Source organism: Chelmon rostratus, chromosome 2 (genome assembly GCF_017976325.1).
Source record: "Chelmon rostratus isolate fCheRos1 chromosome 2, fCheRos1.pri, whole genome shotgun sequence".
In the NCBI taxonomy this organism is placed as follows: domain Eukaryota; kingdom Metazoa; phylum Chordata; class Actinopteri; order Chaetodontiformes; family Chaetodontidae; genus Chelmon; species Chelmon rostratus.
This window is the reverse complement of record NC_055659.1, coordinates 31343332-31368125: the sequence shown is the minus strand read 5'-3', so window position 1 is coordinate 31368125 and position 24794 is coordinate 31343332. Positions and strand designations below refer to the sequence as shown.

Genomic DNA, 24794 nt, shown 5'->3' with positions numbered 1-24794 from the left:
GGTAGTGGTGGTGGTAACCTGGTGGCGGGGTCCCCCCTTCTCGTGTGCTGTGCTTCCTTGGGTTCTGGGTCTCCTCACTGAGTGTGTGCTGTGTGTGACTGTCACATGTGCCTGGGTGTTTATATTTTTGGTTGGGGATTCTCTGCATCAGTCAGTAGCCCACGCACCCCGGTAAGCCTCAGCTTTAAATTAGTTCCCCCTGTTGATTTGTCCCCGTGTGAGTGGTGTTTTAAGTGTTTTAAATTGATTTGTTAAAATAAAGAACATGTTTGTTTGATTGGAAACGTGTCTACTGTTTCGAGTAAAATGAACTGTGTGCCTCAAAGGTGAACTTTGTTGAAACTTACTTCCTGAGGTGAAATTCCCCAGGTGGCGTTGTCGGTTTAGGGTACAATCTGACCAGAAACTCTTATACTTCTACTTCACCCAATCCTGTCTCCCTCGCCACATATACAACTGGGTAAAAATAAAGAGTTGCAGCAGGAGCTTGAGGATATCCAGATTCAATGTCCTGATCATCAGGTAAGATTTAATGATGAGTATCTTGCAAGATATCATTAGACAGCTACCATATTACCTCAAATAGTGGCCAGATTTTTATTTTACTACTGCCATTTGTTTGACAAAAGACTGAGTGTAACACTTGACATGAACTAGTCTTAACTCATATCAACTTAACATGTCTACAGGAAGGAGCTGGTGCATTAAGTTAGAGTCTTGGCACACATGCAGCTGCATTTGCCATCAATGTCAGGGAAAAATGCCACCTGTCCCAGATATTACACTACCACTAGGCAGAGTTATTTATGTTAAGATATTAATAACATTCTTTTAATTGTATGTTTTTTTTTGCTTGTTTTTTTTTTTTTTTTTTTTTTTGCAGTGCAGGCAAAAACACAATTTCACAACTTTGAAAAGTTGATGTCAAACATAAAATACACTGCCTCTGTACTGTTTTCAATAAAGGATAATTATCACACTCTTTTATGTTTTACATAGTGTCCCAACTTTTCTCTAGTTGAGGTTGGATTATTACGTATAGCCTAGGATAGACTGAGTCACTCTCAAAGTTTGCATGTGATAGGAAATGTAAAAAAGACAAACTCATATTGCACTGCAATTTGTGTCACATCAAATGTTGAAGCAACATATATTGCCGCTTGTCCAACTGGTGGAATAGAGATGTTGAAATACTTGCCATTGTTGTGTACAATACATACACTTACATACAGATTGTATATTTTTTTTAAAAAGAATCACGACTGAATGAAAGCAGATTTATTTTTGTTACTTTGTTATGAAGGTAATGATAGATGACACTGACAAAATTCAAGTTGTGTCCTGTTTAATTTGACTAATTGTCTTGAACATGATGACAAAATTCTGACATAAAAGGCACTAAATTACCTACAAATTATATCAATATAAATATCCAACACAATGTATTAATAAATAAGTACATGATAGAATAATTGCATAATTAAATTTATGTCCTAAGATGTAAGTCATTCAAACAAGAAAAGATAATCCAGACTGTCAGCATTGGTCAGTTCTTTAAACATGTAAAATAACGTGTTTTTACAGTTTTCTGACACACACGTGGTGTCCTGTGGATAATGAATGTCAACTCTCAGAGGCAAAGGAGGAAGTCATGTGACATTGTTTTACCACCGCAAAACCTCACAGGGAGGAGGTCTGTGTGCACTAATGTGCAGGGTGTTGAACAAAAAATAGTACATTGTTAAAAAAAATAAATGATTATCACTGGTCATCAGCGAAATATATGAAAACAATAGTTATCGAGCAGTTACTCATCCGTTCTCCCCCTCTGTCCAACCAGTATCTGATTACCACAGTCAGTCTAAGGGCATCCACTTTCCTTCACTGTTGCAACATGTTCTTATGCTCAGACCATGGAGGAGCTGCTGGAGAAGAACTAACAGAAAGACAAAAGATCTCATTAAAAGGAACAGTCTGTCAAATCCTTGTAAGGATTTTTTTCAATTTAATTATTTTATTGAGTGTTAATCTACTGAGCCAAAAACCAAACATACTGTATTGAGGACAGGAATATTCACAGCTGACAGCACAAATCCCAAGGCCATGGGGAAGAAAGACCTTAAGAGGGGAACAAAAGTGTGTGATGGGAAAGCCTTTGTGGTGTTTCTGGTTTTGAATATATTTTTGAAACAATTACATTTTTTTTTAAAGGAACCTATTTATTATTATGAGACAACATTTGCTTGAAGCCATGTTTTTCTTTCTCAGGAACACCAAAACTGGATTTACCTAAATAAAAGCACAAAGCCATAACTCTCCAACAGAATTCCAACGATTGGCCAACGGCACAGCACCAGAGACACACCTCCCAGGAAGAAGAACGAACCTCGAAACTTGTGTCTTTGGAAGAAGAAGTGAGCTGTCCTCCTGAAGCCGATGATGAATGTCAAGCTACTCAAAAACAAGATCTATAAGGAGAGCAATAAAACTACAAATAAGAGTCAACAGTTAAATACATTCTTTCATTCTCATCTCATTTTGCTGTTTGCCCTCTTTCTCCACACCTACCTTTTAACCAATTCTTCCTACTGAATCAAAAGACCTTGAGTGCCTAATTTTGCAAAACTAAAGCTTAGATTTTGTTGTCTTGCAGATGTAGCTGGTGTATTCATATTTGGCTTGTTTTACTTTCTTGCTGAACTGGAGGAACATGTGCAGATATTCCTGTCTCTGATATAGATGTCTGTGTTTGTTTAAATGGATATAATACCATCCGTCAAATCATTGAGAATTAATTCTAGGAAAAACTGTGTCCTCTCAGACAAACAAACAAAAAAACAAAACAAAACAAAAACATCATTTTTTGGCCATCTTCAGGATGTATTCCTGGATCTTAGTTGTTTCATCCTGGACAGTGGCTCTGATGCTCACCAGTCCTCTGTCTCCCTCTGTCCACTTAGCGTAGAGTCTCAAGGTGCTGGACTTGGGATGAAACCCAAGCTTGGGAGCTTCCTTGTCTTGATATCAGTAGCTTCTATCACCTTCTTTGGCCAGCTGATTATACCAGCTGGGTATCTGATGACTGGCAGTGCATATGTGTTGATAGCCCAGACCTTGTTCTTTCCATTCAGCTGACTCTTCAGGATCTGTCTTACTAGTTGTCGGTATTTGGTTGTGGCTGACTTCCTCTGGCCTCCTCATGTAGCTGTCCTGAACATTTTCAATGCTGCTTTCTGATAGTTCAACCCCTTTCGTTCTGATCTTCTTCACTCTCTTTGATACCATTGGCTAACAACAGTGGTGATAGTGTTTCGCCTTGGTTTTTGCTGCACTTGATGGTGACTTGGTGCAATTGGCTTTGGGTTGGCCTCCAGAGTTGTTTTCCACAGCCTCATTGAGTTCTTGATAAAGGCCCTTAGTATCCTGTTGATTACAATTTCAGCATTCCAGTATCAGTGAACAATGAAACTACAAATTAACTAAAATGAACTGCACTTTGGAAAAGGAAAGGCATTGGTCTAAAGAGCTGAGAGTTGTGAAGCATTGCTGAGCAAAGTAATGCAGAAATGTGAAATTAATTGCTACAATTGGAAGCAAAATGGATTCTACAAAGGCTATGAGCTGAAAGGCATGGGTAAAAAAGCTGGAAGCCAAACTGTAATATCAAAGTGTTTCATTCTGTTTTTTTTTTTTTTTAATTATGGATATGGTGCTTAATACTTTAGAAAGTAGAAAAGGTTGAAAAAGTTGAATAGAACCCTAAATGTCCAACATTCACAGTGTGTAACTGTAACATGTGCTCAGTCATTGAGAGAGAAACAGAGAAACTTGTGTAAGTTCCACTCAAAGAAGACAATTCAAGATTCAAGAACTGTAGGTTGTAGCAGTTAACAGTTGAAAGGGGGAAAAGGTCCATCTGCCAAAAACACTTTATCCACCATCAATCCACTAATTACAACAAAGGCAGAGAAACACACATAGTCACAGAGAGGTGAGACAGTGAATGAGAGACACATTTTGAAAACAGCCTAACCCTTTAAATAACATGAAAGAATAAATGCAAACATTGCTGTCTTCATTTATGTGTGTCTGTCTGTCTGTGTTAGAGACCGATAATTGGATAGTTGTAGGCTTGAATTGTGAGATTGAATTGAAGAAACTTAATAGCATACGTGTCCTTAAAGAGTTTAGCATTTTGATAATTGAATGGCTTTAGTATGCAGAAGAAGCTAAGCAAAAATGTACGTAACAATTATGATTGTAATAATAAATCTTAGAACAACATTAGTCTCACACTAATAACAATAATGAAAGGAGGATTTTCAACAAACATCGCATTCCTGTGTTTTTCAAACCGAACACACTTAGACAAAAACTGTTTCACATGAAAGACCACACACCAAAACCAAAAACAGGAAAAGCAATCTTGTGTATGCAGTCCAATGCAGTGAGGAATGCAGAGAGTTGTGTATCATGAAATCTAAGCAACCACTAAACAAACATTTGGCTCTACACAGGAGGGACAACTCCTAAGGTCAAGACTCAGCAGTCTACCTATACCTGATTCTACCTCAGGCTGCCTCAATGCAGGACAGAAACAGAATGCTGTCTCATGTGACAACCTTAACGACTGTCATTTACAAAGCCTGTCACACACAAACAGCCATAATTAACCTCACAGAGGTCCATGGGACTTGCCTCCAAGGGGTATCTTCAGTTACAACTGATGAGAGGCGACACATTTTCAAGTTTCTCGAATCAAGTCGAGTTTCCCTTGACTCAACTCTCCTTGGATTTCTATCTGAAAGTATGAATGAGCAGGTAAGACTTGAAAATGCTTGAAAAAAAGTGTGAAGATGACTGACTGTACGTATGTGTATGTGTGTTACTAACTGCACTAACTAACTCTAGCTGCATGTTCCTGGCTGAAGTCAAAGGTTGCCATGGTGATGCTAACTCCTGTTTGACTCCTGGCTTTATTTCAAAGGGATTTTAGCTAAAGTATGTCTCATACACATCATACACATGTTTATACCAAAAAGACAGTAACTCTGATTGCTCAAATTATGATATGTAAGAAATAGAAGACCCTGTTGGGCACATGGTGTTAAAAGAGTCTGTGTGTCGTGTCAAAAAAGTGAGAAGAAAAGGCGCTGCTGTCCCCTCCTCTCCACCTATGTCACCCACTCTAGAACAGCTGACCAAAGGGAAGGGCTAAACATAAAAATTAAGACTGCAATTTCATTTTTTTTTAAGAAATGTCCCACGTCCTGAGTGTCATGAAGTTACAAGAAAGATAAACTTTATTGATCCCACACCAGGGAAATTTACTTCTTACAGACAGCAAGACTAAAAACAAGACATATAGAAAAAGAGACAAATACAGGATTTTTTTTCTCAATGAAAGTTTGAGTGGTTAAGTAAATGTATGAATGACTGTGAAGAGGAAGAAGATGAGTAGGTTTGTGGGGTTTTTCAATTAATCCTTTCTAACTAAGCTTCAAAGAAAGTTAATCTGGATTTCATGGGATTTGAAGTTGAACAATACCCAAAAATGTAGGAAAGACATGGAACATAAATAGAGTTTCTAGCTGGGAGTATGAATGAGTAGAAAAGGGTTAAAAAGCATGAAAAAACTGTGTATTCAATTTGAACATTCCATCCATTAAATTTCCGGGTAATGACACAAGCGCTCAGGCAAGAGGAACAGGACTCAAATCCATGACTCAGGCAGACCGGGGTAAACATGCTCAAGGCTGGTTTTAATGGCAAAAAAAGGTTTCTTTACAAAGGTGATGAACAAAATGCACACTGTTCTCAAAAAACAAACAACCCCCCTCTAGGGCCGGCTCCTGACAGCCCAGGATCCGCAGGGTGCTGCTTCTGGAAGTCCTTAATCAGAGTCTTGTCAATGATATGGCCTGCTGGAACCCATGACCGTTCCTCCGGTCCGTACCCCTCCCAGTTCACTAGGTATTGGAACCCCCGACCTCGTTGTTGTGCAGTGAGGAGTTTCTTAACGGTGTACACTCGTCCTCCATCCACCAGGCGTGGGGGCGGAGGTGGTTTGGATGCAGGAACTAGCGGGCTTTCCTGAACTGGTTTCAGCTTGGATACATTGAACGTTGGGTGGACCTTCATGGATATGGGAAGTTTAAGCCTTACAGACACTGGGTTAATAATTTTTTGATATTGGTAAGGGTCCCACAAACCTGGGTGCCAGCTTTCTTGAATGTACGTGGAGGGGAAGGTCCCGTGTGGACAACCAGACTTTTTGACCCGGGTCCTACTGAGGGGCCGCCCTGCGATGGCGATCGGCCGCTGCCTTAACTTGTGCCTGGTTTCGCTTTTAATAAGGACTGAATGTATTCATCCATTCCTTGTTCTGGAGCTGAGAGAGAGTGCAGTCTACCTTTCGGTATAGGAGTCCCCAGCAATAACTCAATGGTACAGTGTGAAGCTCTGTGGGGAGGTAAGGATGTGGCTTTGTCTTTGTTAAATACCTCCTTTAAATCCCAGTAGCATTGAGGTACTCGTGCCAAGTCTGGTCCGCCTTTGGTAGCGATGTGGTTTCTGGATCTGGATTCTTCGAGCTGTGGACATTTTCAGACAGACAGTGCGTTAAGCAATCCTTTCCCCATCCCAGAATCTTTCCTGTCTTCCAGTTAACGTGCGGATTATTCTTCTAGAGCCAGGGGTACCCTACAATGAGGGTATGCTGTGCTGAATCAAACAGATGGAAAACCATGGTCTCTGTGTGTTGCCCTTCAAAAGAGATTTCACATGGTTCAGTACGGTGGGTTACTTGAAAAATAAATTGTCCATTAAGTGCGCTAGCGTTTATGGGTTGAGTAAGGTTTTTAACCCCTAATTGATTGTCCCTGGCAAATTGCCAGTCCATAAAGCTGCCATCAGCCCCAGAGTTTATCAAAGATTCTAGATTAACTTTTCTGCTGTTAATCTACAAGGCTACCTGGGTTAAGGTGCAAGGAGAAGCATGCTTTTTCTCGGATGCGATGCCTTCTTTCCTCGAGATCCAATTTGGCCCATCCTATCTGCATCGGCTCCTCCCCGCCGGAAGATGGCGACTTGGGAACGGAGATAGCTCCTCAGCGTCCATCTCCAGCTTTCTATCGAGAGGGACTTCATAGATAGATAGATATACTTTATCTATCCCAAGATGGGAAATTGCAGTGCAGCAGCAGCATTGCACACAGTGAAATAAGTGAAAATGTGTGAAATAGGACAATAAAGAAGAAACTATACATAATAAAATAGCAAAAATAGCAAACAGTAGTAATAAAATGTATTGTACAAAAAGAGTATATACAGCAAATGGCAGTGTGTAGAAAATAAAGTGTACCGTGACTGTAAGTTATCACCTGAGATTTTTTTATTTTTTTATTTTTATTTTTTTGTTGTTGTACTGAAGGTGTGTTTTTTATTGCACAGTGTAATGGCATGTGGCAGGAAAGATTTCCTGTATCTGTCCCTTCGACAGCGGAGCTGTAGCAGCCTGTGGGAGAAGGTGCTCCGCTGTCTGTCCACTGTGTGATGGAGAGGGTGCTGATCATTGTCCATGATGGATAACAGTTTATTCAGCATCCTCATCTCCAACATTGTCTCAAAAGACTTAAGTCTGAGTCCAAGTACAGAGCCAGCCTTCTTGATGATCTTATCAAGTCTGTTGGTGTCGCTGGCTCTGATGCTGCTGCCCCAACATACAACAGCAAAGAAGATGGCGCTGGCAACCACAGACTGGTAGAAGATCTCCAACATTTTGCTGCACACATTGAAGGATCTCAGCTTCCTCAGGAAGTAGAGTCTGCTCATCCCCTTCTTGTACACAGTCTCTGCGTTGGATTTCCAGTCCAGTCCGTTGTTGATCACCACTCCAAGGTATTTGTAGTCCTCGGCCTCCTCCACCACCTCCCCTCTGATCCGTAGTGGCTGACCATCTCTCTGGTCTTGCTCATGTTAAGCCTCAGGTGGTTCTGTTCGGACCAATCAACAAAGTGGTCTATCAGTGTCCTGTACTCCCCCTCCTCTCCCTCTCGTATACACCAGACAACAGCTGAGTCGTCAAGAACTTCTGCAGGTGACATGACTCAGAGTTGTACTTAAAGTCAGTGGTGTATAAGGTGAAGAGGAAGGGAGAAAGCACAGACCCCTGTGGAGCTCCTGTATCACTGACCACCACATCAGACAGCCCGCTGCCCAGACGGACAAACTGTGGCCGGCCTGTCAAGTAGTCAGTAATCCAGGAGATCACTGCGTCATTAACGTCCATCCCCGCAGCTTCTCACCCTATAGCAGAGGTTGAATGGTATTGAAAGCACTGGAGAAATCAAAGAATGTGATCCTCACAGTGTCTCCTCCACCATCAAGATGCATATGGTGGTGTCCTCACAGAATCGGATGTACTCTGTGATGCAGTCAGTCATGTCATCGATGTCCTCCCCATGTGGCTCACAGAGTAAATCCCAGTCTGTCAACTCAAAGCAGTCCTGCAGTGCTTCAGACATCATGTGTCCACCTCCTTACTGTCCTGGTGTGCTTGGGTTGTCTTTTCGCCAGAGGGAGTCATCCTGGCCAAGTTGTGGTCTGACCTGCAAAGGGGGGGGGGGGGCAGTGGCGCCATATGCGTCAATGGCGTTGGCATAAAGAAGATCCAGGGTTTTATTATCTCTGGTGGGGCAGCTATTTAAGGTTTTGTTCAGTGAAGCATGATTAAAATCACCTGTAATAACCATGAATGCATCCGGGTGTTCAGTCAGTAGTTTAGCAGCGGTAGAGCTGATGACGTCACAGGGTACCGCTGCATCAGCTGATGGGGGGATGTAAACAGTGATAACAATGGTGGACATGAACTCCCTCGGTAAATAATACGGGCGCATTCCGACAGCCAGCAGTTCAATGTCGTTGGTGCAGAGACGCTCCTTCACGTTAACATGTCAGGGGTTGCACCACCTCTCACTGACATGAAGTGCAATAAAGTGCATAAAGTACCAAACTGTATCCTGGGATCTCAACGCTGCTGTCCAGGATGTGCGAGTGCAGCCATTTTTCACTAAAGCAAATTAAGCTACACTCACGGTATTCCCTCTGGGTCTTCACCAGTGCTGCCAGCTCGTCCGTTTTATTCCCCAAAGACCTCCTGTTTCCCGTTATATGTTCACTGCATGTTGCATGTGCATGTGTGTGTTTCAAGTACAGTGATGGTTGAAATGCAGAGAATAATTTCCCAGTTTGGGATCAATAAAGTGAATAAAATTTAAAAATTTAAAAAAATTTATAAATTATAATTGTCGGGACTGCTGGTTTGTGTCTTCTCCTTTTTTCCCTCCTTTTCGCTCCGCACCTGCAGCCCTGGCTTCTCTTCTGTAACTCCTGCGGGACCGCAGGTCTGTCTCCGGGCAGCAGCACGGGTTTAGACAGCGCAATCAGCTGTTCGCGCATGTAAACAATGCTCCCACTGCTGCCGTCGGCAAGGTTCCCAGTTACAAAGAGTAGGGAAAGTAGAAGAAAAACGCGGAGAAGGGTAGCAAAGTGAAGTCCAGCCATTGTCACAGTTCTAATGAACAGGTTGTGATTGATCAGGAAAACAGAAAACAGATCACAGATCATATCACTCATGAGTCATCCAAAAAATTACCAGACTTCAAAGACATGATTAACCTGTTTGCATCTCAGAAAGGCTGTCGATGTGAAATTCTATTCAAATAAGGTAGGCCCATGTAGACCTGTTAAAGGACTGTGACATGTTGTTTTTGCTGAGATTATCTGTTGTACTGAAGGCGTGTTTGGCACTACATGTCGCCGTTGCAATAAAACAACTGCAGCAGGCTTGTGTGTATCTGTGTGTATGTGTGTGTCTTTACTTATGTCCAAATTGGGGATTTTCATCAGCTCACACACCAGTTGATTGGGGACACCATTGCCTTTGGGGACCAAAACCACGGTCCCCAATTAGATTTCATTGCAGTTGCATTCAGCATGCTCTAAAATGGGTTTCTGTCATGCCCTCTGGCTCCGCCTAGTGACAGTTCCTCTCCCTCCCCTCTTTTCTTTCTTTTCTCCACAGGTGCTGGTGAGTGAGGCATGTGAGCAAGTTACGGGCAGGTGCAGCTGATCTACAATCAACCCAACTCTCTCCAGCGGGAGCAGGGAGTTGTCCTCCAGTATTCATCCAGTCTCCCATAAAAGATGACAGCAGACCACTACTCAGCGCTGGATCGTAGAATATCAGCAGTTAGTTGACCCTGGCTTACTCGGTTTAAAGCTGTTGTTGCTCATTCTGCCTGGCTAATTGTTTTTCTCTGCTCTGCTCAGCTTCGACACTCTCCGCTGCCTGTTGCCACTCTGGACCTGCATCGTCCCAGCTGCTCACCCCTCCTGGAAATGACCCTTGGCATTCATCTCCCTCCTTCTGCTGCACCTGCCCGGACATACTCACCTCCATCTCTCAGACCTGCAATGCTGCCTCACCACCCACCTTCTTCCTTCTGTATTCTCACAAATTCTGTAAGCCTCAGTCTCTTGCCTGACCCGAAGTAGTGCTTTTGTTATTTAAAGAAACCCAGGTTAGTTAGTCTTGTGTTTTGTTGTAAGTTCTGTTAGTCAGGTTAGTATTTTCTACCTTGTGTTAGTTTCTGTCTGTCCTCTCGTGGGCACCTTAGAATTATAGTTTCCCAGCTCACCCCTGACTTAATCTGTTGTACCTGGAAGACTCATTTGTTGTTAAATAAACACTTTTGTTGTACGCTCTTCCTGCCATGTCGTTGTCTGCACTTGAACCTCTGAACCAGATTTGTAACAGTTTCTGTCTTAAAATGTCCATTGTCCCCAAAAATGGCTTTTTTCAGATATTTTGTGTGTGTGTGGGTTCCCCCCGTAAACTTTGTCTCACCAACACAGAACTGCCACTTAAGTGTGACATCTCAACAAAAAATTAAAAAAACAAATTCAAGAACAAATTTCTGTGTAAACTGTAAACCTTTTATGTGCATCATTCATTTGGTAAATTAACTTGTGCACAACAGTTTTTTCTCTGAAATATAAACAGGCTCCTTTTTGTGCCTCAGATGTCTTTACTTATTCTACTGAGCCTGCTTCTCCAAACCCCATTGTAGAAGTTAACTGCTGTCAACGTGAGTCAATGATCACACCGAATGTACATGACTGCATATAATCTGTGTCTTCAGTAACTGGCAAGTGCGATACAGAACTACACAGCACTGTGGCTCATGACAGTCAAACAGTATCATCATTAAGCCAAATGATCTACACCTACCAAGCAGTCACAGGCACTAATGAACACTAATGCATGCCAGCATTAGTGTTCAAATTCAATATCAATACTCAGGAAGATATGATACTTGATTCCATTTTTGATACCACAATTGAGAAAATGATAACAGATTAAAGGAATAAAGAAATGTTTTTGAAAGTAAGAACAATGCTGACTGCAGGTCTCTGAAGTGCATCATTGTGTGTCATTCATGAATGTGTATCCAGCTGGTTTATCTTGCTTTAATAAAATAATAATAGTAATGCATTTACATATGAATTTGTTCAGGAAATTTTGACTATGCAAGTAAAGCTATTTTTGTTGTTTGACAGTGATGTGGATCTACTGCCGTTAAAGTATTAGACACTTACTGTGGTTTTTATTTCTTTATTATTTCAGACTACTATTATCAGTGTGTAACAATACTGAATGCCAAGCTGGAACAATACAGAATTCAGTGCACCATCTTCATCTCCCCTTCATTGTGTCCTGACAGATACACCATCTTGTTTATTTGCATTACCCCTCCATCATGAACCAGGACCTACCTAATGTACAGTATAACCTCCCCAATATTTAAGGTAGTCTAAGTCCTGTTACGCAGTTTCTAAGGTAGTCACGTACAGCAAACATCTCCTCTCGATCTGCTGGCTGACTGTCCTCTGAATATGCTCTGAAAAAATTCAGTCTGTGTGAACAGCCCAGGCTGCACCAACCAGCCAATCACTGACAAGAGGGACTGGGGGTTTGCATGCATGCACATGAAGGGGGGGTGGCGGGGTAGAGTAGATGAGGGAAGTTAGCTATAGGAGAGTGAGGTCGCCAACACCAACAGAGAGACAACATACAGTATTTTTTTTTTATTTGATATGGTTGACACAGGACCAAAAAGGAGACATTCAGACGCTCATCTGGCCTATGGGAAAGCAGACTGGCCCAAACAGGTACACCAACCATGGATAATTGGATGAGGACCAATTAAACAAATGTTCGACTTTTCCTTTCAAATGATGAAAATATTACACAAGGTTAAATTGTGATAAAATTTGTTTTGGTTAATGAGTATGAATGTAACATGCTTTTCCATGACGTGTCCTGGAGATGGGTGGTATTCAGTTTTTGATGCATTTAAGCCTTGCATGAATTTAACTTGGTTGAACGTCAAGTATGTGTGTTTTTGAACGACCCCAAAGTTTGGCTCGACTGACAAACTGGTGTCTGAAGGTTTCATCTAACAAACCCCAATTAGGTTTGGGTTGCATGTGTGTATGTGTGTTTTGAATGACCCCAAAAGTATGGCTAGACTGACCAACTAAACTAAATTTAACTTGGTTGAATATCTGTTAAGACTGAGCAGATAAAATGTTCCTAGACTTGACATAAATTGAGCCACCTTCATCCTCACACACTTAAGTTCAAACTTTAAGTCTTGTTGATTTCTTAAATTGTAACCTGTTTCTGTTTCCAGCAGAAATCATCACCTGAAGTCAGCGAGCAGACTGTGGATGAGAGTGACAGATCTCAGGTAGGAGCCAGATTATAACACACTACTTAATCTCTCAGAGATTAGGCAGTAGTGGTTATCTGCGTTGTATATAGTGGGTCAGTGAGTATGAATGGCCTCCCAGCACAGTCTTAAAGCAGCCCAAGTAGTCTGTGTCTATAAGTACTTCTTATGTCTGTTGTTGGGATGGACTCTGTTAGTTACCACACTACAAGTTTGGCTGGACTGATAAACTGGTCTCTGAAGGTTTCATCTAACAGACGTCCCCAATTAGGTTTGGGTAGCATGTGTGTGTGTTTTGAACGACCCCAAACGTATGGCTAGACTGACCAACTAAACTAAGTTTAACTTGGTTGAACATCTGTTAACACTGAGCAGCTGAAATGTTCCCAGAAAAGGCCACGAAATGGCTTCATATTTGAAAATGAAATTTGAAAATGAAAGTTTGTTTTTTTAACTGGGTTACACAGACTTTTGATTATTCCACTACACGTGTTTCTAATAGGGCTGTCAGTTTATAAAAAAAAAATAAAAAATCAAGTTTTACAGGTCCTTTTAAATCCATCCAAATATATGAGGCCACACGTTTGTTTCGCAGCTGCTCCACGATTTGGTTCCTTTTTGTGCGCTACTGCAGTTCTCACCGCAAGTGTTTCAGAAGCATTTCAGCAGTCTGTCACACCGTGGTGAGGTCTGTCTCATCTTGGGGTTTTGTCTTGTCATTTCCTGTTTTATTTTGAAGGTCTAATTCTCCTCTCGTTTCAGAGCACTTGCCCTTCCTCATGTCACCCATGTGTCCGCCCCGATCACCTCTTGTCTCCACCTGTTCCTGATTACCCTCCACGTGTTAAATAGTCTGCTTCTCCCTTGTCCTGTGCCAGTGTGTCTTTGTCCGTCAGTCGATTAACCCGAGCCTGTCTACTCCCTTGTCCTTGCCAGAGCCACAGCCTTGTTCGTAAGCCATTGTTTCCTCTTCGTGGGTGTTTTTTGTTTGTAACTTTAATAACCTAGTTTCTGTTTTCTTTTCATAGCTTATAGCTTAGCTGATTTGTTCTCCTCATTAAAGAGTGATTTTCTGTTTGATTACTTTTGTTATTTAGATTCATGTTCCTCCGTTTTTAGGAGTGTATTTTGAGTTGTTAGTTTTCATATCTAGCTTTCAGTTGGTCAGTTCTGTTTTCTTTTTTTTTAACTTTGGTTTTTATTAGATTTTTTAATCAATGTCATCCATGCATAAAAACAGAAACCAACAACAGTGAAGTATAGTTATAGTAATTATAAAACAAAAAATATATATAATAATAAAATAAAACAGCTTATGGGTCCTTTCATTCACTCTTTCATAAATGCAAACAATCAAGTCTGTCAAATTATCATTCAGTCAGTGGTATCATCTTCCTCCTTGTACCAAAACCATTTCTCCCATTTCTTTTCAAATTGTTCCTCCCGCATTTTCAAAATGTGTGATAACTTTTCCATGCCATAAATCTCTTCCACAATACTAAGCCAGTGTTCTGAAGTTGGGGGGTCTACCTTATACCAGGTCAGTTGGTATGGAACCGCAGATTAGCTTCTCCTGGCATCGACACTGGAGTATTTGAATGTTTTGACCAACTGAATTTGTGTGTGTAGAGGGCAAAATATAAGGCTGATCCACGCGCACACAATTTCAGCTGGACTGTTAAAATAAAGACAACATTGAGTGCCGGTGTATGTTGGCACTGTTTCATTAATCTGATTACTTTTTCTTTAGGGCATGCCATTTACATTTTTTGGGCACATAACAATTCGAACTAGTCAATACTTTTGATAAGAATATATCACTTACAGCAGCCTTAATAAGTCCAAATTGTACTCATGAATTGCACCTGTGAACATGCATAAGCATTGATAGAAAAAACATTTGAAATTAAAAGACTTTAGTCTGTGAACTGGTGACATTTTTATGTTCAGGCCCCAATTCCAATCTGGTGAAATACCTCTGGCACAAAATATTGAAATTCGGACAACTATGTAAAGAAATAACCAGCACAAGATTTGTGGAATGTTGAGATGAATATTTTATGTTTCTTAATGTATTTGTTTCTAGTGCACTTTTCTTCCATTCGCCAGCAGATGCATGGTTTTTGCAAATCAAGGCTGGAAATGCAATGCAGCTTCCTCACTTCATGCAATGCATGTTTATAGCTATGTCAGCAATAGAAATACAGAATAAAAGAGACAGGATACCGTTCCTTCTTTTATGACTTGCTGACTTTTACACATTAGTAAGAGTAAGGCATTATCAAAATTTTGATTTTAATAACAATTGGTTTAATATCACTGAAAGTTTCGTTATTGTACTTGAATATCTTGTTTGCTTTAGTTAATTTTCTCTCTTTTCTTCAGCTGACTTCACAATCTTCACAACAGTGTACAGAAGTCACAGTTTTTTACCTTAACATAGGGATCACTGTTTAGAATGAGTTTGGTTCATTAATGTTTAACTGACAGTAATGCAGTTAGTGTTTTTTTTAGTGCCATTTGACAGCCAAGTGTATTCATCATAGGAATGTGTGCACCAGACCACGATGTCTATATTCACTCGGTGCAGGATAAACGCCTGTACTGTTGCACCCTGAGTCATAACAGTAGTGTACAATTTGGTGTGTGAATTATCTCTTTTATTTAAATAAAATTTGGTAAATGTACCTTGTTTTCTCACATATAGCTAAAAGAGAGAAAGTTTATGTAATAAAAGTGCAGTCCATCGACACAGCGCAATAAACTTTGCATTTTTTTTCCTCAAGGCCACTGCATAAAAGGAAAAATCCCCCGATGAATCTGATCACACAGACTACAATGATTCAGACTATGTTCCAGATGCTGGAGGAAGTTACTCTGAGCCTGATGAGGACACAAAACTCCATCCAGTTGCAAAAAACCATTTGCTATCTCTGCGAGATCCCATTTTATCTTCAGCAACCCAAGCCATTGATTCTGGAACTCCTGTGAAAAACCCAACCAGAGACAACTCTAAGAAACGGAACTCCAACACTCCAAGGAAGAGAAAGAGCTCATCTCATCATATGGAGAAGAGCAAGTCAAGCACTCCAAAGAAAAGCAGAGTCCAACACCTTTCTGACTCAATCAAAGTATGCCCTCCCTCAAAGTCTGGAAGTTGTCGAGTGTATAACAAAAGAAACTACTGTCTCTATTGCCTCAAGCCTTCTTGTACCACACCTGGAAGCTGTGCACGGAAGTGTAGAAGAGGTTGCCAGAGCAGTTCTATATCCAAAGAACTCAAAAGAGAGATGCAATGCATTAAATATTCTGAGACGGCGTGGAAACTTTGCCTATAATGCTCATGTTGTAAGTAAGGAATCAGGAGAGCTCCAGGACTCTATGCCAAGAAGACTTTGTGGAAGCACATGAAAATCTGTCCAGCACGAGAAGAAACCGATGATGAATCCAGGACTGGGAAGCAGCGAGTTTGATCCAAATGTGCCCTCTAAAACGGCTGTTGTTCAAGAGATTAGTGAGGGCTTGAAGAGTGTGATTTCCTGCATGAGCTATGATGAGGTCACTCGGACGATCCAAAATGACAAACTTCTGTTGCAGTTTCAACTCTTTGATCTAAATGGGTCAAGAAAGAACAGACATGACTTGATAAAACAAAGACTTCGAGAACTTGGGCGACTATTAGTAGTTGCTCAGAAGAAAACCCTATTATATGGAAAGCTGAGGAACTCATCTGTCTTTCCAACTTCAACAGTGTGATATCTGCAGTGAAAGAGTTGGCTGGGTACAACACAGAGAACAACACATTCCGCACACCATCCTTAGCCCTAAAAGTCTGGGCGTACTTTGTGAGCTGGTAGAGACTGATAATCTGTCCACAGTTGACAGGGACTACAGCCTGGTGGAATATGCTCGTCAATTCAAGACCATTAAAAATTTTAGATGGAAGGCACTGATGACCAGAGGCGCAACAACCACTATGAAAGAGCTGAAGTGGAATGCACCACCAATTTTTCCTTTCCCTGAAGATGTCAAATGTCCCTGTGCTGCTAAAGCCATCAATGCTCTCAGCCATGGAGCTCCTAGCTGAAACTCGTGTGTGGAGTCCTCAAAGAGAACATTTACATGTTCGCTAGACCAGGTGCCTTGCTTACAGAGGGGGAGAGTGCATCCTAAAGTTTGCAAGGGAGAGTGGTGCTAAAAATCCAGAGGCCTTCACATCAACAAGGCTGCGAAAGCACATAGCTACAATATCTCAGGTACTCAACCTTCAAGAAAATGAATCAGACCAACTTGCAGACTTTTTGGGTCATGACATTCGTGTGGACAGGCAGTATTACCGCCTGCCACAGGGAACACTACAGCTTGCCAAAATGAGCAAAGTGCTTTTGGCAGTGGAGAAGGGGACCCTCTCACAGTATAAAGGCCAAGCCCTTGACGACATTGAGATTGACCCTGAAGGTATGGATGTGTGTATATTAGTACAATTAAGGTTAGATGTACGCCATGGCTATTGTCTCATGATAAATGCATCATCACTGCTCTTTACCTGTAACATACTCTTAATACTGTATTTGGTTATTTAAGTATAATGATGAAGAATCGTAACAATTTGTTTCACATTGGAGGAATGCAAATGTAGTCTGTCAAGTATTGTTGACATATTTTTCCTCATAGGCAATGTGTATAATCATGTTATGTACAGTATTAATATATATAAAATTACTTTGTGTAAATGTGTAACTTAAGTAATGCGGGAAGTCCATAATTAGTTTTTGTCTTAAGGCTACTACTCCTAAGGTTTCTTTTTTTGTACTTTTCTTACATTGCCACTTCAGAAAAAGTTGACTGTTCACAAGAACCAGATGTATCAAGTGATGAGGATGAGCCTGCCAATGTCACCTCAGCCACAGAGACCACAGCTGAAGACGACCGTGATTAAGTGATTAAGTGACATTAATGTATCCAGTAAAACCCCAAAGTTGGTTATGATTGTCAACCGTGCTGTGCACGCCGGCTTTTTGTTAAGTTTCCCCTTGTGTGTAGTCTTTGTCTGGTTTGTGTCACATCCTGTTTTATTTTGAAGGTTTATGTTATGTTTCTTTCTTTACCTTACTTCCTGTGTTTTCCCGCCCTTGTGATTGTCCAATGTGTTTCATCTGTGGGTCATTAGTGTTCCTGCCCTGTGTATATAAGTCCGTGCCCCCCCCCCCCCAGTCTTTGTCAGGTCGTTGTCTTCGTCACCTTGCTGTCTGTGTTTCCCTTGCCATAGCCATCGTCATAGCCAAAGCCCTATAGTGCGTGTTCTTTGTTGCGTTATCTTTGTTCATGTCCGTCTCTCTGTTCATGTCTGTGTTACCCCTTGGTTTGTCTGTGTTCATGTCTGTGGAGTGTTTCCTGTGAGTTTTCCTTTTATTGTAATTTCTATAGTGTAGTTTTGTTGTTTCGGTTACCGCTAGTTATAACCGATTTTCAGTTCTTTGTTAGATTGTTCTTTGGTTTTGTTTTTATTTCTTAGTAGTGTTATTTTCCTCCCAGTTTTCAGGAGTGATTTTTGTTTTTGGTGTTTTTTTTTAAGTTCTTAAGGCCGTTTGTTTCTTCCTCCTTCGGGAGCGTTTTCTGTTCTTTATTTTATACATTGATAGTTGTTCTTAGTCTTGTCTTTGTCTATAGTCCTGCCACGTCTTGTGTGAGTTTCTAGTCCTGTCTTTGTCTACAGTCCTGCCACGTTTTGTGTTCATGAGTTTCTTATGTTGTCTTAGTCTTTTCCCCTGCTCCGTTGACTTTGCGTGTTTTGTGTTTATTCATTGTTTCCCAGTGTTGTCTTCGTTCTCTGTGTGAATCCATTTACCCTAGTGTGTCTTTATTCACAGTTCCCTGAGTTTTGGTTTACTCTGGTTTTCTTTGTGTTAAATACATTTGTTAATATCTACGCCCCTTGTGTCTGCATCTGGGTTCAACCCGAATGTAGCTGTAGGGCTGTAGCTGTGTGCTGCCTTAATTGGTGCTGCGGTCTCAGCTTGTCTCTGCTTGGGGCGCGGTCTATAAAGGTGGGTGGTTGTGCCCTGGGAGCTCTCCACCAGTTGCTTCACCTGGTCGCCGCATGCCGGATCGCTCGGCTCGCCGGTCCTCGGGTATGTACATTGCTGCGTGGTTCTGTGTGCGTTAAAGTTTTGCGGACATCATCAAAGTTAGTTTCTTGTCCCTCATGCAGTTCCTGCACTTAGGTGTCCCCTCTCCATGGTCGGAGACAATCGCGGCCCATTGAGTGTCTTTCCCTCTGCGCCTCGTCTCATGTGCTGTAGCGTGGAGGTGGGTGGTCCGCGGTCCTCTGCCGCATTTGTGGCCGCGCCGCTGCGGTGCGGGGCTCTCCTCTTCCTCACCTCGTGATGGTCGTCCTCCTGACGTATGTAGACGTCGTCATGCGAAAGTTACCAGCATAGTTAATAGTTTAGTTTCTTAAAAGGTGTCTTTCAATGGCAGGGTACACGTGTGTGCAATCCGCTCTACCGGCTCTAACTCCGCCCCTCTGCACGCCGCGTCAGCCGGCTGCTGTTTCGCTGGTCTGTGTCACCTGCTGTTTTGCCGATCTGTGTTACCTGCTGTGTTGCTGTTTTGTGTACCGGCTGAACAATTATTTGTTTCCATTCATCCAACCCTGCACCTCCAGCGTTGCTGTTGCTGGCACTCATTAGGGTGGTTGCTGTCCTTACCCTGGGCTGTGCACACCTTGACTGATTTTTATTAATAATAGTTTCTCTTTTAATTGTGTCGCATGTATATTGGGGTTTAGTCAGTTATTATCTTAGTCCTTTGCCTTGCGTTTGGATTGCTTTGCATGTTTGTTTGCTTTACTTCTTCTTTATTGTCATCTTTCTTTGGTTGCTTTGCACGTTTTCTTTTGTTTGCATGGGTTTGGTTCTGTTAATTTGTGTGCTCCATTAATTCAACCCTGATTTAACCCAATTTAATTATTTGTCCTTTTGTTTGTTTTTTGTGTATTTTGTGGGGTTTTGTTAATTTGTGTGGTTTTTTTAGCTTAACTATGAGTTAAGCCCAATTTAGTTATTTGCCTTTGTGTTTATTTTGTTGGGTTGGGAGTGCGTGAATGTGTGTGTGTGCGTAACAATTTTATTGATGAATTGTGTTGAACTTATAATATATTGTTAAATAAAAGAACGTATTATTTATACTGGACCCAGTCTCAAGCCTTCATCAGTAACACAAACTTGTGTGCTATATCTACTGTGGAAAGGGTTAGCATAATTCTCCAGGTGAAATTCCTGGGGTGGCGTTGTCGGTTACTATTGTCAATTTGACTATCAATCTCTCTAACTGTTTGGGTGTGATTGGCCTAATCAAAATTTGCGTAATAGTTACTAGATTAGATCCATCATTCACCCCGACCCCCTCTGCTGCCACACATAGTTCCTCTAAATTCCCACCTTCCCTGACAATGATGAGAGAATCTGCAGTGTAGTCAGCTGCTGTAGCAGTCCTATAGCAGGTTGTCGTACAAAGTACAAATACTTCACTGTACTTCAGTAGATAGGTATCTGTACTTTACTTGATTGTTTATTTTTTGACAACTTTTTACTTTTACTCCCTACATGTGAAAACAAAAATCTGTACTTTCCACTCCTTACATTGTTAAAAATAATCGTTATTTTTATTCAACTTCTACAGACATGACAACGGAACGTAAAAAAGACAGTACCAGAGACATACAGACTTGTCACCTGACATTACATTACAACTCCACAGTGACTGACAGCATCAGACAGACATTAAGCTGTGGTCCAGTCAGTCTTCATCAGCCTTCAGTCTATTCAGTAACTTCTATCTCCAGTAGTGTCACGTTACCTTCACTGGGATGAAACAGCTCCATCACCTCCGGCTGCTGTTGCAGCTGCACGGGTTGTCAGCCTAAAACTGTGATTTATCAGATACGTTTTCAATCGATTGACAGCACTAATTTTTAGTTTTTTCATTTTACCAAGTTATCAAACAAGTACTGTGTATAATTAACATAATAAGAAATCATTTTTACTTTTGTACTTAAGTAAATTTCAGAGTGTGTACTTTACCCTGAGTGTAGGAGTTTAATCACTTTTTTTTAACTTTTACCTTTTCTACTTTTTACATTAGTATCTGTACTTCTACTTAAGTACAGAGTGTGAGTACTTTTGCCACCTTTGTGGATAATTAGTAAAAGTAGTTAAAATACCTTTTCCACATTATATTCAGATAAGTTCAAATTTATTTACATGTAATTTAAAATCACAAACTATGCCGCCTTTTAATTAAAAACCAGTGTCGTAAAACCTGCTACATATGGTCTTCCATTATTCGTCACTTGACCGCTATTGTCCCTTCACATTTAACATTGGTACTGACAGAAGGGTAACTTGACACCTTTTTTCTTTTCTTTCTCGAGATTTCACAGACACTTCTTAACAGAGACAATTCTAAACGTAAGTGGGATGACAGTGAGGTAAGTGCTGCGGAAAGACAAATGATGGACTTCATACACGCTTGCAAGGTACCACAAAAGATCGACTGTCTGCGGTGTATCAATGCAGAGCCCGACAGACCGCAACTGGACTGGTGTAAAAAATTACGTCAGAAAACGAATCACTGCCTTGAAGAGAAAGGCTTGTGCTAAACAATAATAATGGTTTTTGTTGCTTTTCAGATCATTGTTCATTTAATATTTCTCTTTTGGAAGAAATAGACTCAGCTTGTTACTTAGCCAACAGACAAAATCTTGAACTCTTCTGTTGTATACAAAATAGTGGCACTTTGAGGCTGGCCCCTCCTATTACCTAAATGGCAAATTATGGAGCAATTTGTATGTTTTCTAGCCACAGAAATTGGTTCTCTGAGCTTTGTAGACAGCACTGACCACCTAGCCAAATTCTTCACTCCTGTACAAAATCTGTAATTTTAGAGGATTTTCCTCTGTTGTTTTTTTGACAGCATATCTTAGTTTGTTGGGTGATGTTTATTTTCATGCAGATTTGAGTCTGGTGCCAATGTGGCTAACATATTCAGCCTAAAGCTTATTTAGAACAAAGTGTTTCTGAAAGAATTTATTGAATCCCAACTGTTGTTTATAGTCCTGCCAACATAAAACTTGTTAATATGGCAAGGATTGGCCATTAGTTAAGTAATCGTCCTTCAGTTGTTTTGGTTTACATTGAATAAGTTAAATAACAATAAGTTAGTGCATTTCTATAGATGTCAAGAGCTACTCAGGAGCAGTTTTGAGACTGAATTTGAGGGTTGAATATTCTCATAACTCAAACATAGCAAAAGTACATGCTAAAATTACTTTTATAGACTTTTATAGACTTTTGTCCCCAAAGGAATTTGAGGCACCTAAAAGTGACTTTTATGAGTTTGTGAATCTGTGTACAGTTGAAGTCCCCAAAATCGACATTAAATTATTTGTCCTCAATCTCAAGGTAAAAATTCTAGTTGGACAAAAGTTTTAAACTAAAATCTGAGGTGATTTTCATAATCCGGCTTTTCCCGGTGATACATCCCACTTGCTGGCATCTCTCTAAACCATTCAGAAAGTGGTGTTCCCGAAAGTAGGGTGTTTTGATGTGCACCCCCAAAGAGGACATAAGTGAGTATGTAGTAGAGTAGTTGAAAACAGTACATCATCTTTATGTTATTTATACTTCACTACATTTCAAAGGAAAATACTGTATTGTACTTTTTTTTGCAGTACATTCATTTGACAGCTAAAGTTAATCATTACTTTGCAGATTAAAACTAAACTTATAATATAGATAATAATTACATACTTTACATGAAGAATTGATTAAATTAATATGCAAAAAGGTGAAAGGGGTCATTCATAGTGACCACGAAATTGTCCCCAAAGGTTATAAACTAGTGTTTCTGAATGTTGATGTGAGCGAGTGATGTTGTAATGTTGACACTGAGCAGATTTATGGGTTTCATGAAAGATTACTCACATTCCCAAAGGCCATCAAGACAGAGTCAAAGTACAACAGCACACCAAAGAGCAGGAAAAATAAACTGAATCCCATCAGACCAAAGCCAATTTCTGTAAAACATACATGGGGGGGGGGGGGGGGGGTGTTATGATAATAACAGCAAGACTGTGGTCAGCTCATTAGGTCAAAACAAAAGATAAAAATTAGTTGCCTATACACTAAAACCAAGAGTGCAGTAATTTGAAGGTATTGCATTTGGGGAAAGATTTTTAAATAGAGTATCAAATCAGTCTTGGATGGGCAAAAATGTTCAAAAACGTTTTTGCAACCATATGGGTTAAAAATTTCTGAATCAACAAAAGTCAACCCGTCTTGTCAGAGATTTCAAGGAGAGCTGTAGAGCTGTCCCAACCCAGTACAAGATGTTACATACACAGTAGAATGTAGACTGTGATTTAAAGGATAAACTTTCCATAATTCCATGTGTTCCTTGTTATTGTCAACAACAAATTTCATGAAAAAACCAAAAACATGTTAGTTCGTCTGTCCTTCCTAACCTGCCTAAGCCCTGTTACAATAAGTACATCTGAGGCCTCATAACCAAGTTAGGAGTCACAAGCAGATCAAACTGTATGACGAGACCACACGTTTGTCTGATTCTTCCTAATGTCAACATAAACTACAAATATACACATTTTAAAAAGCTTGCTTGATGTTTTAACTAATTGATGCATTTTGGACACAATGAATAGTGGCTAATTTGAATCATGACAGGGTGTGCATGAAGCAGTGATGACTGATGTGATACAGCTCTGACATGTCATCTTTGGAGACCTGCTATGAGCTGATTCAGTGCTTGAGGAAGGCATTGTGGGTAGACATATTTGAAGTCCTTATTTTATGACAGCTAGGAGTTATTGCAGTTAGCGCTGAAGGTCATTTAAGTTTCTTTATACAAAGCTCTACACTCAGACTTTTCTGTGATTTTCTTTTTACTGATTCGGAAAAGATCAGAGCCCTTATGACCATTTTTTAGAAGTTTTAAACAACATTGTTCATGTATTCAACATAATTCCACAAATCAGTTCTGTGATGCCCATAGCCTTAAGTCGTTAAACTCAAAGCGATTTCACCTCAGTGATAAACGTATCAAATACTTTACTCTCTAATTATCCTGTAGTCCTTAAACTTGAGATATGATATTTCCACAACAACATCTTTGCATTCTGGAATCAGGCCACTGTTTTGTACTGCATGTCTCACTCAAAGTATTACAATTTCACCCGAACTCTTAAGAAGAGAGCAACTAAGCAACACTTACTCTGGAACTCTGTGATAGCCACCATGGTAATCCCAAACGTCTTCCCTTCACTGTTACTCCCTGGCTTTGTTTCTCTGACTGTCAAATGAGTCCTTTCCTTTTCTCAACTGTGACCTTTGTGCATGGATGTTGTCAGTGTGTGAGGTGGACATTAACCAGAGCAGGAGCTCCAGGCACAGGTTAAGGTACAAAGTGACGTCACCAGCTATACAAAGATAGTTAATGTATCCCTTATCTTGTGTTTGGGCTCCTTAAACACGTCCGACTGTCTGACTGCTGGGTTTACTGAGTTGTGATCTGTGGATCTGTGAATAGGATGAGTGTCACCTCTTCAAGACACAGATAACATCAGCTTCAGATGGCATGTCCCCCTCCTCTCTGAAATTTTGTGCTGATGAGCTGACACTCCCATGCTTCAAATACTTCATAATAACTCTGGTGCTAAAAATTCCTCAGGATTAAATGAGTACAGACCTGTTACCCTGATGTCTGTGGTCATTAAATGTTTTAAGAGGCTGGTGTTGATCCAGCTGAAAGATATCACAGGCCCCCTGCTGCACCCCCTGCAATTTGCCTACTGGGCAAACAGGTCAGTGGAGGATGCAGTCAACATGGGACTGAACTATTTCCTGTAGCACCTTAACCACCCAGGGACATATGCAAGGATCCTGTTTGAAGACTTTCAACATGGTCACCCCAGAAATCCTC

The 24794-nt window shown here is 40.7% G+C and overlaps 1 protein-coding gene across 1 annotated transcript; it reads right to left on the bottom strand.

The window, feature by feature from the left end:
* Positions 1 to 1906: 1906 nt before the first annotated feature.
* On the bottom strand, positions 1907 to 24111 carry golt1a (golgi transport 1A). The gene is made up of 5 exons (XM_041961198.1): positions 24087 to 24111; positions 22784 to 22875; positions 2290 to 2468; positions 2055 to 2118; positions 1907 to 1936 (listed from the first exon to the last, which is right to left on the bottom strand). The coding sequence occupies exons 1-5, from the start codon at positions 24109 to 24111 to the stop codon at positions 1907 to 1909; spliced, it is 390 nt and encodes a 129-aa protein (XP_041817132.1).
* Positions 24112 to 24794: the final 683 nt, after the last annotated feature.

What these genes read in the sequence shown, in the direction of transcription:
- golt1a (XM_041961198.1), bottom strand. Translation starts at nt 24,111, where the DNA reads ATGGTGGCTATCACAGAGTTCCAGA. An exon ending in GGCTTTGTGCTTTTATTTAG is followed by an intron (nt 2,119 to 2,289) that starts GTAAATCCAGTT and finishes TCCCCTCTTAAG; the next exon opens with GTCTTTCTTCCCCATGGCCT. An exon ending in ATATTCCTGTCCTCAATACA is followed by an intron (nt 1,937 to 2,054) that starts GTATGTTTGGTT and finishes TCTTTCTGTTAG; the next exon opens with TTCTTCTCCAGCAGCTCCTC.